Raw genomic sequence first — 15117 nt, 5'->3', positions numbered from 1 at the left:
TTTTTTGTGCTTTTGTGTTCAATAATTATTGTCTCTACTATTATATAATACCACTTAATTTTGTTTTTTTGGTTTTTGAGTTGTATGATCGTGAAGAGTGAAATAGTGGGACAATCACAATGTGATATTGTGTATTTTCATTTTATATTTTGCGATACTTAGTTTGATTGTTGATTAACTGAGAAAGAAAGGACCATTTTGTTTGCAAGAATGATTAATTGATTTGAGTACATCCCATAAGCTTGTGACTCTTGCACAAAAAAACCCTCTTCAATATCGATAATCAAATGGTTTAAGGATTTTAATTTTAAGAAGGGTAGCAATTCAAGCTAGCGTATCTTATTTGTGCTGGATTGATATAAGTTCGAATAAAAAATATTTTCTTATACATGTGTGTTTTGATCAAATTTTAAGTTGTATTCGAAGGCCTTTTAAAATTCTTACATAGGCTCGATCTCAGATTCTCTTTAGTCACTATATGGCCATTAAAAACTTGCCTTTGAGAACATTTATGGACAAGCTTTAAACGATAAAAAATGGAAAATTAGACCAATGTCACCTACTTAATTGCGGGGGAAAGATCTATCCCGACAATATTTTGCAGGGAAAGAAAACATTTGGTCGGGAAAGATATCCCAACAAATTTTGACGTATAAATTGTTGAGACAGGCATCTAGCAAAATACAATTGCCAAAATAAATAAAAAGAAACTTTGTAAGTCGAGTGATAGAAGATGGACATCTAAAAAAATAAAGGTGCAAAAATAAATATTTTAAAAAAAAAAACTTTGTAAGTTGCGCTAACATGTGTGAATAAAAAAAGGTCTCTCGCATGAGCCGAAGCGCGTGCAGAGAGGCTTATAAAAGAGATGACCTTATAAAAAAGATCCAATAACCCAAAACGAAATCCAACCGCCAAAATATTAACTAACTAGCCTAACCTCAAAATTATCCTAAAGTACAAAAATACACACTTTTTTGTTCCTAGTATGTGTGTTTATCCTTTATCATTATGAATTATATTTTTATTTTGAAAATTAGATTTTTTTTTTTAATGTTAAAATCTTCCGAAAAATAATTCACGATGGTATAAACCAAAATTAACTTAAGAAAAACTAAACACAAAATAATTTTAGAGTTAAACAATTCTTAAATAATTAATAAAGTTACAGACTTAAATTTTAAGTCCTGCAAGGTTGGAAGAAAAAACTACTTAAATCTGCGCAATACATGAATAGTTCTGTTTTGAAAAGGGGAAATTTGGATTTAGCTCCATTTAAGTTGGTTAGAGGGAAAAAAAAGTTTGCATCTAAACAATACATAAATAGTTATATTTTAAAACGGGGAAATTTGAGTTTAGACGCATCTGGGTTGGACATGGTCTAACAACAATGAACATGATATGATAGATCTGTTACGAGCCCAGCTTGAGAATCCTAGAAAATTCGAGAAGAAAATCATATATAGCGTTCTAACGGCCCAGGCGACTCTATCCTCGAAAACTCTCCGGCCCCGTATAAATACGCAATCAATCCTCCGCTCTCTCAACCAGTCAAGCAAAGCAGTAATTCCCTAACAACTCGAATTCCCAAACGAAACCCAACAGTTTTTACCATGTCGATCATCCCCAACTTCCGACGAAGCAGCATTTTCGACCCTTTCTCTCTTGACCTCTGGGACCCCTTCAAGGATTTCCAATTCCCTTCCTCCTCATCACTCTCCACATTCCCTGAATTTTCCCGGGAAAATTCTGCTTTCCTGAACACTAGAATCGACTGGAAGGAGACCCCGGAAGCTCATGTGTTCAAGGCTGACATTCCGGGGCTGAAGAAAGAAGAGGTGAAGGTGGAGGTTGAAGACGACAGGGTGCTTCAGATCAGTGGAGAGAGGAATGTAGAGAAGGAGGACAATAACGACAAGTGGCACAGGGTGGAGCGCAGCAGCGGCAAGTTCTTGAGGAGGTTTCAGCTTCCTGAGAATGCCAAGGTAAATGAGATTAAGGCTGCAATGGAGAATGGGGTTCTGAGTGTCACTGTTCCCAAGACAGAAGTGAAGAAGCCTGATGCCAAAGCTATTGAAATCTCTGGTTGAAATTGAGAATTTGAGGCCATCCATATATTCTTCTGAATATTAAAATTGTAAAATCAAATGATGGATATGTTGGAGACTGGAGCAACTTTTCGTTGTAATTTGTATTTTGTGTGTGAAAAATGTCATGAATAATGAAATGAGTGGTTTGCTTTGGCTTCAATGCGGACAATTAAATACATGGTTGATGACGGTTGCTTTTGGACCATTGAGCTTTAATGGTGCAGGGAAATAATGATTCAATTGTGTTCCATCACGATTCGTTCAGTTTTTCTTTGATTTTTGTCAAAATCAAATCAAATCAAATTATCATATTGTAATTAGTTCAATTGGAATTTTTTGGTAAAAATGATTCAAGTTTAAGTGTGCCCCAACCATATTGATCATAGTTCATGTTTAAAGAGGTGTGGAATGCCTCAATACTTTTTAAATTGCATATAAAATGGTTTGTGTGAGAGTAGTTTTTTTCCTTTTTCTTGAAGAGGGGGATTCGAGCACAAGATTTTGAGTGCATAAATAATTACTCTTACCACTTAAGCTACAAGTCTCTTGTAAAAAAAAAAATTAGTCAAATTTGGTTCACTCGGTCTTAAGTGAAGTGAAAGTGCAGTTAAACTAGGTTATAGGGGTGGGCATTTGAATTAGAAAATTGAGGATCTAAATCAAACTAAATTTAAAAAAATTGGAAAATTAATTTTGACTTGAACCGATTTGGTTCTCAACTTCGCCATTTAAAGACAGAACCGGACCAAGTAATGTTGGCCAATACATTAATATATATGTCTAACTCAATTTTATTATGAATTTATTACAAAATTTATAGCCTCATCATCTCTCTTAGCCTCACTTATATTCATCACGGTCCGAACCTCCCTTATCTTCATCATGATCTCAACTTCCTTCATATCCCTCATGGTCTTATATCCTCCATGCTTTCAACACCGTCATCCACCATCTTTTTGTTTTTATCTTTATAAATTCATGGATTGATTAATTTAGGAGAGTTGAGTATTATTTTTGGGTTTCTGAAGGGACAAGCTTAACAAAAAATTTAAGTCAATGCAAAACTCAAATCGAATAGAACCAGTCGGACCAACAAATCGCAAGTGAATCAAACTGATTGTTTTATGGGACATTTTGGAAAAGGCAAACAAATCAAATGGGATGGTTCAGTCAAATTCGGTCGGTTTAACTGTTTCACCGGTTCTTTTTCCCCCCCTCAAACGTTCATGTGGTCCATGATTCGTCAACTATTAGGACCCACAAAGAAGCCCGCCGACAGATAACTGATAGTCCTAGAAAGTTTGAGAGAAGTCCATATAAATACGCAAGGCCCAGTTTATTCTAGAAATCTCTTCGGCCCCGTATAAATATGCAATCCAGCTTTCTCAACTAGTCAAGCAAAACAGAAATTCTCTAACCGCTACAAATCGACGCTCAAACTTTCTCAGCTTCCAAACAAAACCCATCAATTTTTCCAATGTCAATCATCCCCAACTTCCGACGAGGCAGCATTTTCGATCCTTTCTCTCTCGATCTCTGGGAACCCTTAAAGGAATTCTCATTCCCTTCCTCCTCATCAATCTCCACATTCCCTGAATTTTTCCGGGAAAATTCAGCTATCCTGAACACCAGAATCGACTGGAAGGAGACCCCAGAAGCCCACGTGTTCAAGGCAGACCTCCCGGGACTGAAGAAAGAAGAGGTGAAGGTGGAGGTTGAAGACGACAGGGTGCTTCAGATCAGCGGAGAGAGGAACGTAGAGAAGGAGGACAAGAGCGACAAGTGGCACAGAGTGGAGCGCAGCAGCGGCAAGTTCTTGAGGAGGTTTCAGCTTCCTGAGAATGCAAAGGTGGACGAGATTAAGGCTGCAATGGAGAATGGGGTTCTAAGTGTCACTGTTCCAAAGGCAGAGGTGAAGAAGCCTGATGTCAAAGCCATTGAAATCTCTGGTTAATATCGTCTCTGCGGGCACCTTCACATTATGTATTTCTATGTTTGATTTTGGAGTGTCAGTTGGCATCAATGTTGATATCAACGAAATGAGCTTGAGTGTTTGTAACATAATGGCTTGTAACTTGTTCGTTTTTAATATAAATGGATCGTAATTGAGGCTTTGCCTGGTTCCTATTTTGAATTGCATTTGCATGTGTTGCTTTTCTGTTTTCAGTTCTCTCCGTTCTCTATTTAAAGTAACATTTACTTTTGTTTCGGAATTGGAGTCTTTTGATATCTTATCATGGGCTTCGTCTGCTTTGCTTTACCCAAATTTTAATCCTAATCCTCTGGATTCAATAAATAAATAATTATGCCAAAAAATTAATCCAAGTTTTTAACCGCAATGATTCATGAAATTATACCCAAGTTTTATGGTAGTTATCTAATTCATTTTCTAAAAAAAAATTGAAAAAACCGAGTATAGCCGGACGGCTATACTATTACTTTTTTAAACATTAGAAAAACCCGTATAGCCGGGCGGCTCTACTATTTTCTTTTAAAATTTTCAAAAATCCGAGTATAGCCGCGCGGCTGTACTATTTCTTTGTGAAAAATTAGGAAAGAACCGAGTATAGCCAGCTGGCTATACTATTTTTTTTCAAAAGAAAAACGGTATTTTTTCCACACAAAAAAAAAAAAAAGAGCCGAGCACCGCCGGATGGCTATACTATTTCTTTTTTAAAAAATTTACAAAAACAGAGTATAGCCGGTCTCAAGAATGAAAAAAAAAGAAAAAAAGATCCTGTTCTTTGAGAAGCAACTGCATTCTCATCTGCCTATACTATTTATTTTAAAACAATTTTATAAAAAAGTATAGCCGAACGGCTATACTATTTACTAATAAAAATATAAGAATAGAGCCGAGTAAAGCCGAGCGGCTTAATGATTTTTAAAATAAATTTAAAAACTGAGTATAGCCGAACGGCTAGACTATTTCTTTCAAAAAAATTTGACAAAAAAATAGATCCTATGCATTCTCATCAAAAAATTACTGAAAATTGGAAAAGCCCTTTTCAAAAATTGTTTTGATTTTATTTAAAAAGTATGAGATTGTTGTTTGTTTTTATTTAATAATAAAAATATAATATTCTTTTAGGTGGAATCAAGAATAGAGCGGCGAGTAAAATGAAGTCGTTGTGCTTCGCCCGTAGGGATAAAATAAATTCGTAGGGGTGGGTATAATCCGAGGTCTAGACTATTTCTTTCAAAAAAATTTGATAATCGGGAAGAGATTCCCAACTTGAAAAATCCCGACTTAGCGGGTATGGGAGGATGGTACATCACGTCCCCATCCCAACCCGATTTGAAAAGGTTATGTTTATGTTTTAAATAAATAAAATTTAATTAAATTTAAGTTTAACCCTAAATTAACTTCCCTTCCTAATTCTGTAATTTTTTGATTGATTATTTTGAATATGGATGAGTTAATTTGTTGTTTGTTTTTCTTTAATTTTAAAATGTATGATAAATATTTTTTAATATTCTTTTGGGTGGAATCAAGATCTGAATGTGGTGGGTTCGGGGATGAAGATGCGGGGAAGGATGGTATTGTCGTCACCGGTGGTGCCATCCCTATAATTCAAATGACTGGTTTGGGGAAAAAAAAAAAAAAAAAGTCTCCATTGCTGTCCGTGCTTCCTCAGCCTTGTAAATGAAAAACTGATTGAATAGTAGGATTTTTCGAACCCAACTCCAGATTGCACCAACACCTCAAAAGATTCTAAAAATTTTCATACGTGTATTGATTATTAACATCAACGAATGCTCAATTTCATCAACGATTTAAGAAGAAATCAAAACATTGCCTTAAAGGAATTGAACAACAGAAAACCCAGACCACAAATATGAGGAGCTTCAACGAATTTTTTAAATTAAAAAAAAAAAAGAAGGAAAAATCGAGTATAGCCGCGCGGCTATACAATTTCTTTTTGGAAAAATTAGGAAAAAACCGAAGAAGCCTGATGCCAATTCTTAAGCCTAATCCTCTTGAATCAATAAATAATGAAGCAGCAGACTTGGGAATCCTAATCATAATCCACCTAGCTTTTAACTGCATTGATCCATGAGTCTCATAATCATCAGAATTTTCATACCACTTTTGTGAGGAACATCTCACAGTATTTTCGCACTCATGTCCTTAACATGATGGTAAATAATATAATAAAATTTGTTTGCTTTCTAACGTTTAATGGGAAGCCTAAAGATGAATCGCTTCACCGATTTTTGCTTTCTTGACAGCTTCAATAGTTGTGTGAGGAAAATCAATATCATCTTAACTCTTCTTTCGATGTATCATTTTAGATTATATTCATGAGATAAAAATAATGTCACATAAGATATTAGAGGAAACTAATAATTTTAGGTAAAATATCTTTTATTTATTTGAACATTGAGATCATTCAGGTAAAGTGTTTTCATAGTTGCATATGGATCAATCATTGTATTTATGTAGACAAGGACGGAACTGGTATAGGCTGGGCATGTTTGATGTCTCTATTATAATAAACCAATCAAAAACATCATGAGATATTAATCATATATTGTCGAATTAACTCCCGAGAAGTAAATTTATTTTTTTGCAATGCAATATTTGTTTTATGTTTTTTTTTTTTTTGGACAATATGTGTTTGATTTGGTGTCTATTTAAACATTATTTAAAAAAAAAATTATAGGGCTAATAAATCACTCATTGAAAAACAAATATTAACCCCCTCCTATAAAAATTCCCGAGTTTGTCCTTGGGTGTAGAATTTGGATTTTGAGACGTGGGCGGATAAATTGGAGAGAAGGAGATAAAGGTTATAAGTAAAAGAGTTTTGGAGTGGTGAAAATATGGCAAATATTTATAAGAATCAGTCCAAACTCAGGTATAAATATTAATGAATTGATTCATGTAGCAACAAGTTAATTACGTTCTTAATTTGCTTTTTAATATGAATTTGATCCTAATTTCATAAACAAACTGGCCATTTAACGAATTTTAAAGTCAAATTTGATCAAAACATTGGATTCAGCCAAAAAAAAAAAAAAAGGTGCAAAAGCCTAAAAGGCCAAGAAATACAATGCTACAAAGGTAACCAAACCAACACAGAGCCCCTATGGACCACAGACTAACCACACTAACAAGAAACAGAACAGCCAGAGCAACCATGAAAAGCAGAGAGAAACGAAACAATAATCACAGAACTTCCCATGTACAGTCCGGCTAGATTGATCATGCTTTGTTCGATATAGACTACCGCGGGTATAATTCAGCAATTGAGGCTTCATTAACAGAAAATGACAATGATTTGCTAGTTGATTGATCAGATGAGTCAGTTCAACTATGCAGGAAAAATGCTGGCTTTTTGAGGTAATGCCATGGTTCCAAATGCTGGCTTAGCATGAGAACTATGGTTCGCATTGCGGGTCTTTCATCTGGATTTTCCTGAACACAGAGTAAACCAATATGGACACATCGAATTACTTCATTATTTGCATAAGAATCTCTTACATTTGGATCCAAATAAAGTAATGTGAGTCCAAATATCAGTATGAAAATGTTGAAACTCATCTAGTAATCAGCGTCTCATCTTATAATTCATAAACAGTGTAACCAATAATTCACATCTGATATCAATTCAATATCTCAATCAACCCGTTTATGCCGATTATGCGAGCATAAACAAAGTTCTGTTATTGCTTACTAACATTAACAACATGAATTTGAATTCACTGTCAAACCAAGTGAAGCTACATGTTGGCAAGAGTAGTTGTTATATTACACTCACACATTGATTCATATAACCACAAATCCATGAAGAAGATTTAACCCAGACCCACCAATAGGATGATGAGGATAATGACGAGGACGAGGACGTTGATGATGATGATTTGGAGACTGATAATGATAGTGTTTTCTCACTGCATGGAAAAACCGGGTATAGCCGCGCGGCTATACTATTTCTTTTTTAAAAAATTTGAAAATCCGAGTATAGCCGCTCGGATATACAATTTCTTTTTGAAAAATTAGGGAAAACCCGAGTATAGCCGTTCGGCCCTACTAAAAAAATTTGAAAAAGTCGTTACATGTTGGCAAGAGTCTTCGTTATATTTACACTCACACATTGATTCATATAACCACAAACCCATGAAGAAGATTCAACCCAAACCCACAAAGATGATGATGAGGAGACTGATAATGATTATGATGAGGATAATGACGACGAAGTTGATGATGATAGTGTTTTCTCACAGCATGTGCAAGGTAGCACTACATATTTTTTACCCTACCTTTATATTTCCTGCTTCTTTTTGCTGTGTACTGTTTCGTATTTACCCTTATGCCAGATAATTAGTAAGAAATACTATCAACCTCGCTATTTTTATTTTTATTTTTCTCAATTCATGCTAATTCTTCACGTGACACCAGACCACACTACAATTCATGCTAAATCTCATTCAAGATTTGAAAAACATGCAAATCCTCAAATAACATCGTCAGACCACCTAATTATTCCATTTCTTGATTCATATTCAGTTTCAATAATGCTACGGGCACCAACTTGTTTACCAACTTTTGAATACCAACACATGTGGCACATGACATGGCAACCTATGTCATCTGCCACCTCATTTATTTTAATTACATAATTTATTATATAAATAAAAGAATTTTTTCTTTTTCTTTTTTCTTTTTTCTTTTTTCTTTTTTCGGTGTGAAATTCTTTTATTTATATAACAAATTATGTAATTAAAATAAATGAGGTGGCAGATGACATAGGTTGCCATGTCATATGCCACATGTGTTGGTATCCAAAAGTTGGTAAACAAGTTGGTACCCGTAGCGTTATTGATTCAGTTTTTATATTTATATTATTTTATGTTCCTTCAATATGAATCGAATTAGTTTTTAATTTTCTTTGAAGGGTAAAAAGTGAATTTCAAATTTTACAAAAATGGCGCTGGGTAGGTTGAGTGAATTTTGAAGTCCAGTGGTCCATCACTCGTCTAACTGTGTTATGAGCCCACAGATTCTCGAGAATCCTAGAACTTTCCAGAGAAATCACAGAAGCGTTTTCAAGGCCCGGTCTTTACTAGAATATTCTTGGCTTACTTTTAAATACCCAACCAATCCTCTACTTTCCGAAACCAATCAAGCAAAGCAGCAATTCTCTTTAACGATTCAAATTCTCAAACTTTCTTAGCATCCAAACAAAGCCCATCAATTTTTCCAATGTCGATCATTCCCAGCTTCCGACGAGGCAGCATTTTCGACCCTTCCTCTCTCGATGTCTGGGACCCATTCAAGGATTTCCCATTCCCTTCCTCTTCATCACTCTCCACATTCCCTGAATTTTCTCGGGAAAATTCAGCTTTCCTGAACACGAGGATCGACTGGAAGGAGACCCCGGAAGCCCACTTGTTCAAGGCAGACCTTCCGGGGATGAAGAAAGAAGAGGTGAAGGTGGAGGTTGAAGACAACAGGGTGCTTCAGATCAGCGGAGAGAGGAACGTAGAGAAGGAGGACAAGAACGACAAGTGGCACAGAGTGGAGCGCAGCAGCGGCAAGTTCTTGAGGAGGTTTCAGCTTCCTGAAAACGCAAAGTTGGACGAGACTAAGGCTGCAATGGAGAATGGGGTTCTGAGTGTCACTGTGCCAAAGGCTGAGGTGAAGAAGGCTGATGTCAAAGCCATTGAAATCTCTGGTTAATATCGTCCCTGTATTCTCTACTGCATGCACTTCACATTATGTATTTCTATGTTTGAATTTGGAATGTTGATATCAATGAAATGAGTGTGAGTGGTTGTAACATAATGGCTTGTAACTTGTTGGTTTTTAATTTAATAAATAGATCGTAATTTTGGTAATTTGTGTTTGGTTTTTTAGGCAAAGAAAACAACTGAGCACTAAGAAACGGGGCCTGGGAGCACCACAGGCATCAGCAGCGAGAATATCCACAAGGGAGGCTGACGCCATGTCAAAAATCTGCAGACCAGGATCAAAGCATCCGCAGTACAGTTCTGTTCAGGAAAGATGTGCCTAACTGAGCAATCACAGTCACCTAGTTTGTAATCGCAATGATTAATGAATTATATCCAAGTTTTATTGTGGTCATATAATTCATTTTAAAAAAATTTGAAAAATCAGAGTATAGCCGACCGGCTATACTATTTCTATTTTGAAAAATTAGGAAAACCCAAGTATGGCTGTTCGGCTGTACAAACAAAATTTGAAAAATCCGAGTATCGCCGGACGGCTATATTACAAAAGGTATGTATTAAAAAAGAGACGGGTACAACTGTGTGGTTATATTATTTCTTTTAACGATTTACTAATAAAAAATATAAAAATAGAGCCCAGTAAAGCCGAGCAACTTAACTAATAGTAAAAGAAATTCTAAAACAGCGTATAATTGTTCGGCTATATTATTTTTTTTGGAGAAAATTTATTAAAAAATTTGAAAATCCTAATATAGTCGGATGGTTGTACTATTTTTTCTATTGGGGAAATTTATTAAAAATTTGCAAAATCCGACTATATCCGCACGGCTAGATGGGGTTGTTTTTGACAATTCAAAATTTGAAAATTTGAAAAAGCTCTTCACAGTTCAAAATTGTGATTGTTTTGATTGATTATTTCATTGTTGTTTCTTTTTCTTTAGTAATCGAAAACGATATCATATTGTTTTGGGTGGAATCAAGATCTGAATGTGGTTGTCGACGAAGTCAAGGTGGTCGTCGTGGTGCTTTGCAGCGGCTGGTCTGGAAAAAAACAAAACAAAGTGGTTTCCATCACAGCCCGTCCTTCCTTAGCCTTGTAAATGAACAACTGATTGAATGTTAGGATTTTTCGAACCCGACTGCAGATTGCACAAACACCTCAGAAGATTGAGAATAAGCGATAAATTTGAGGAGCTTCAACGAATTATCAGATATTTCAATTAGGGATTAGCTTCAAAGAAGAATCTACTCGGGTTAAACGCAAATGGGGTTAAACCGTCAAACAACGTTGCCTAACATTACAACTTCATTTAAGTTTAATTCTGACATGTTAAAGTTTTATTGCGTGTCAAAAAACTACTGGGCCGTAGCACCACATCATCTGTGCTACGATACTATTGCATAATTTCTCCTGCAGTTCGGATATAAAGTCAAGGACTATTGCCGTTAAAAAGCATTTATTTTGGTCATCTAATTTGTTTTTAAATTTCCATCCTCCAACTCAGACATAAATTCAAGGATTGTTGATATTAAAACACATAAGTTTTTCTCAAATATGTGCAATTGACATGAATAAATCTCATGATTTATCCAACTTGTCATACCACTTTTGTGAGGAACATCTCACAGTATGTTTGCACTCATGTCCTTAATATGACGGCAAAAAATAATAATAAAAACTTTGCTTCCCAACATTAATATTGATTATTGCTTTCTTACAGCTTCAATAGTTGTGTGAGGAAGATGAATATCATCTTAACTCCTCTATCTATCATTTGAGATTATATTCAAAAGACAAATTTTACATAAGATATTAGAGGAAACTAACAATTTCAGGTAAAGTCTCTTTGATTTCTTTAAAGATTGAGATAATTCTAGTAAATTTTATTTTTAGTAAATTATTATATGAACTTCAATTTTAATTTCAGGTCAATGATGCATCTCAATCTGATTTCTGGCATGAAACTGTACGTTGCCATATCAGCAAGAAAGGAAACATAAATGTAGACTTATGAGATACAATGAGAAAATGGCCCAAACCACAATGAAAAAATGGATACCAACAAGAAAAGAAACACTTACAACCTCTAAGAAAAGGGAAACTGAAATAGGAGAGCCATAAACGTAAGACATGCTACTTTTCAAAGTCGTTGACTCCCTACTAGCCATAAGCAAACTCTTAGGTCACTTTGGGTGAATCGACTAAACCAGTCAAATCAAACCGAAATTACTAGTTTTGTTTGATTTGGTTTTTATCAAGAAAAAGTCAAAAACTTTAAAAACTTATTTGAACTATAAATGATTTAGTTCGGTTTGATTTTGAGCTTTTGCAAATTGACTTAAACTGTATCAGATTGTCTGCTTATGTATATGTTCATTTTTATTATATATAAAAATGATATTTGAATTGAACTTTGATTGGATAATCACTAGATATGAATATTGAATTTGAAGTTTCATGAAACTTTGAAGTTATTGATATTTGAATTGTAGCTATATTAGTTATTGAACTTTGAAGTTTTATGGTATGATGAATTTTAGTATGGTTTGATACACTAGAAAATGAAGAGAAGAAAAGGGTATCAAGTTGTGAATATTTTGATTGTAATTGGGCTACATGTTGAAAAAATGAAAAAGGAAAAATAACTAGACGGGCACAAATGAGGAAGCGAGTACTCTATATGGGAATGTAGGTATAATAGGGAGGTGTGAAATGCCTCAATGCTTTATGGTTAAATTTGGTTATTTTAGTGGGGAATTTAAATGGCATATGAAATGGTTTATACAAGATATAAGTAGATTTTGTTTTTGTTTCATATAAGTGATATTGGAGAGGGGGATTCAAAACACGATTTTGGGTGCAAGAATAACTACTTTTAATCACTTGAGTTATAAGTTATTTGTACACACAAAAAAAAAGAAAAAAAAAAAAGAAGAGCAAGGACCGTTTCAATTCGGTTCTCTCAATCTTAAAGGAAGTGAAAGTGCAACTAAATTGGGTTATATGGGTGAGAATTTGAACTGGAAAATCGATAAGTTGAACCAAACTAGATCGAAAAAAACTAAAAAAATTGGTTTTGGCTTGAACCGGTTCGGTTCTTGATTTTGCCACTTAAAAACAAAATTGGACCGAGTATATAATGTCTACCAATATATTGATATATATAACTCATTCTTATTATGAATTTAATACCAAAATTATAGCCTCCCTCATCTTCATCACGGTCTCAACTTCCTTCATCTCCCTCCCTCATATCCTCAATCCATGCTTCCAACACCATCATCCATTTCTTTTTTTCTCTATGAATTTTTTGATTAATTAATTTAGGGAAGTTGAGTATCACTTTTGGGCATCAAGTAATGATGGGACAAGCCTAACGAAACCCAAACCGAATAAAACGGGTTGTACTTAATGGAAACCAAATCAAACAGATTATTTTATTTAGTTTGACGATTAATTTTGGAAGTAAATAGGACATGACTGGACCGCACCCGGGTTTAACTGGTTCACCGGTTCTTTTTCCAACTCTTACGTCATCCAGGTGGTGCATCACTCATCAACTGTTACGAGCCCACAAAGAATCCACCTGAGAATCCTAGAAAGTTTGAGAGAAATCCATACAAACACGCAAGGCCCAGTCTATTCTAGAAAACTCTTCGGCCCCGTATAAATACGCATTCAATCATCTGCTTTCCCAACCAGTCAAGCAAAGCAACAATTCTCAAACTTTCTCAGCATCCAAACAAAACCTATCAATTTTTCCAATGTCGATCATCCCCAGCTTCCGACGAGGCAGCATTTTTGACCCTTTCTCTCTCGATCTCTGGGACTCCTTAAAGGATTTTCCATTCCCTTCCCCCTCATCACTTTCCACATTCCCTGAATTTTCTCTGGAAAAATCAACTTTCCTGAACCCCAGAATCGACTGGAAGGAGACCCCAGAAGCCCACGTGTTCAAGGCAGACCTCCCGGGGCTGAAGAAAGAAGAGGTGAAGGTGGAGGTTGCAGACGACAGGGTTCTTCAGATCAGCGGAGAGAGGAACGTAGAGATGGAGGACAAGAACGACAAGTGGCACAGAGTGGAGCGCAGCAGCGGCAAGTTCTTGAGGAGGTTTCAGCTTCCTGAGAATGCAAAGGTGGACGAGATTAAGGCTGCAATGGAGAATGGGGTTCTGAGTGTCACTGTTCCAAAGGCAGAGGTGAAGAAGCCTGATGTCAAAGCCATTGAAATATCTGGTTAATATCGTCTCTGTATTCTCTACTGCATATGCCCTTCACATTATGTACTTCTACGTTTGATTTTAGAGAGTCAGTTGTCATGAATGTTGATATCAATGAAATTTGAAAAGACCGAGTATAGCCGGTATTTCTTTTTGAAAAAATTTGAAAAATCCGAAGAAGCCTGATGCCAAAGCCTCTGAAATCTCTGGTTAATATCGTCTTTGTATTCTCTACTGAATTTCACATTATGTATTTCTTTGTTTGATTTTGGAGTGTCAATTGTCATCAATGTAATGAGTGATTTCTTGTAACATAATTGCCATCATGATTGTAATTTTTCTAATTTGTGTTTTGCGTTTTTGAGGCTTTGCCTGGTTCCTGTTCTGAATTGTATGTGTTGCTTTTCAGGTTTCATGTCTTAGTAAAATGCTTTCTTGTGTTTGAAACTTTTTGAGTGGCATTAAACTTCAAATTATATTGCATTGTGATCCTAAGATTTCTTGTGTTCGACCTTATCTAAAATTACATTTACTTTTTCGCTTTGATATCTTATCATGGGCTTTGTTTGCTTTTGCTTAACCCAATTCGTAAGCCTAATCCTCTTGAATCAATAAATAATGAAGCAGCAGATTTGGGAATCCTAATCCTAATCCACCTAGCTTTTAACTGCAATGATCCATGAGTCTCATAATCATCAGAATTTTCATACCACTTTTGTGAGGAACATCTCACAGTATTTTCGCACTCCTTAACATGACGGTAAATAATATAATGAAATTTGTTTGCTTTCTAAAGTTTAATTGGAAGCCTAAAGATGAATCGCTTCATCCATTTTTTGCTTTCTTGACAGCTTCAATAGTTGTGTGAGGAAAATCAATATCATCTTAACTCTTCTATGTATCATTTTAGATTATATTCATGAGACAAAAATAATGTCGCATAAGATATTAGAGGAAATTAATAATTTTAGGTAAAATATCTTTGATTTATTTGAACATTGAGATCATTCAGGTAAAGTGTTTTCATAGTTGCATACGGATCAATCATTGTATTTAATTTGTTTATATATAAATGTGTGATGTTCCACACCAACAGTGAAGGTGTAGA

At 35.1% G+C, this 15117-nt stretch overlaps 4 protein-coding genes across 4 annotated transcripts; all 4 read left to right on the top strand.

Moving 5' to 3' along the window:
* Positions 1-1413: 1413 nt before the first annotated feature.
* Positions 1414-2227, top strand: LOC117631228 (18.5 kDa class I heat shock protein-like). The gene has a single exon (XM_034364257.1). It carries the CDS (start codon positions 1614-1616, stop codon positions 2088-2090), a length of 477 nt encoding a protein of 158 aa, XP_034220148.1. The 5' UTR covers positions 1414-1613; the 3' UTR covers positions 2091-2227.
* A 1248-nt stretch (positions 2228-3475) lies between these two features.
* LOC117633063 (18.5 kDa class I heat shock protein-like) lies at positions 3476-4224 on the top strand. The gene has a single exon (XM_034366734.1). It carries the CDS (start codon positions 3568-3570, stop codon positions 4042-4044), a length of 477 nt encoding a protein of 158 aa, XP_034222625.1. The 5' UTR covers positions 3476-3567; the 3' UTR covers positions 4045-4224.
* A 4989-nt stretch (positions 4225-9213) lies between these two features.
* LOC117633117 (18.1 kDa class I heat shock protein-like) lies at positions 9214-10182 on the top strand. The gene is made up of 2 exons (XM_034366803.1): positions 9214-9772; positions 9955-10182. Exons 1-2 carry the CDS (start codon positions 9301-9303, stop codon positions 9969-9971), a joined length of 489 nt encoding a protein of 162 aa, XP_034222694.1. The 5' UTR covers positions 9214-9300; the 3' UTR covers positions 9972-10182.
* Positions 10183-13497: 3315 nt separating this feature from the next.
* LOC117632527 (18.5 kDa class I heat shock protein-like) lies at positions 13498-14148 on the top strand. The gene has a single exon (XM_034366028.1). The coding sequence runs from the start codon at positions 13554-13556 to the stop codon at positions 14028-14030; it is 477 nt and encodes a 158-aa protein (XP_034221919.1). The 5' UTR covers positions 13498-13553; the 3' UTR covers positions 14031-14148.
* Positions 14149-15117: the final 969 nt, after the last annotated feature.

Source organism: Prunus dulcis, chromosome 6, assembly GCF_902201215.1.
Source record: "Prunus dulcis chromosome 6, ALMONDv2, whole genome shotgun sequence".
Taxonomy (NCBI): domain Eukaryota; kingdom Viridiplantae; phylum Streptophyta; class Magnoliopsida; order Rosales; family Rosaceae; genus Prunus; species Prunus dulcis.
The sequence above is the reverse complement of the archived record's forward strand: the minus strand, read 5'-3'. Positions and strand labels throughout refer to the sequence as shown.

What these genes read in the sequence shown, in the direction of transcription:
- LOC117633063 (XM_034366734.1), top strand. Translation starts at nt 3,568, where the DNA reads ATGTCAATCATCCCCAACTTCCGACGAGGCAGCATTTTCGATCCTTTC.
- LOC117633117 (XM_034366803.1), top strand. Translation starts at nt 9,301, where the DNA reads ATGTCGATCATTCCCAGCTTCCGACGAGGCAGCATTTTCGACCCTTCC.
- LOC117631228 (XM_034364257.1), top strand. Translation starts at nt 1,614, where the DNA reads ATGTCGATCATCCCCAACTTCCGACGAAGCAGCATTTTCGACCCTTTC.
- LOC117632527 (XM_034366028.1), top strand. Translation starts at nt 13,554, where the DNA reads ATGTCGATCATCCCCAGCTTCCGACGAGGCAGCATTTTTGACCCTTTC.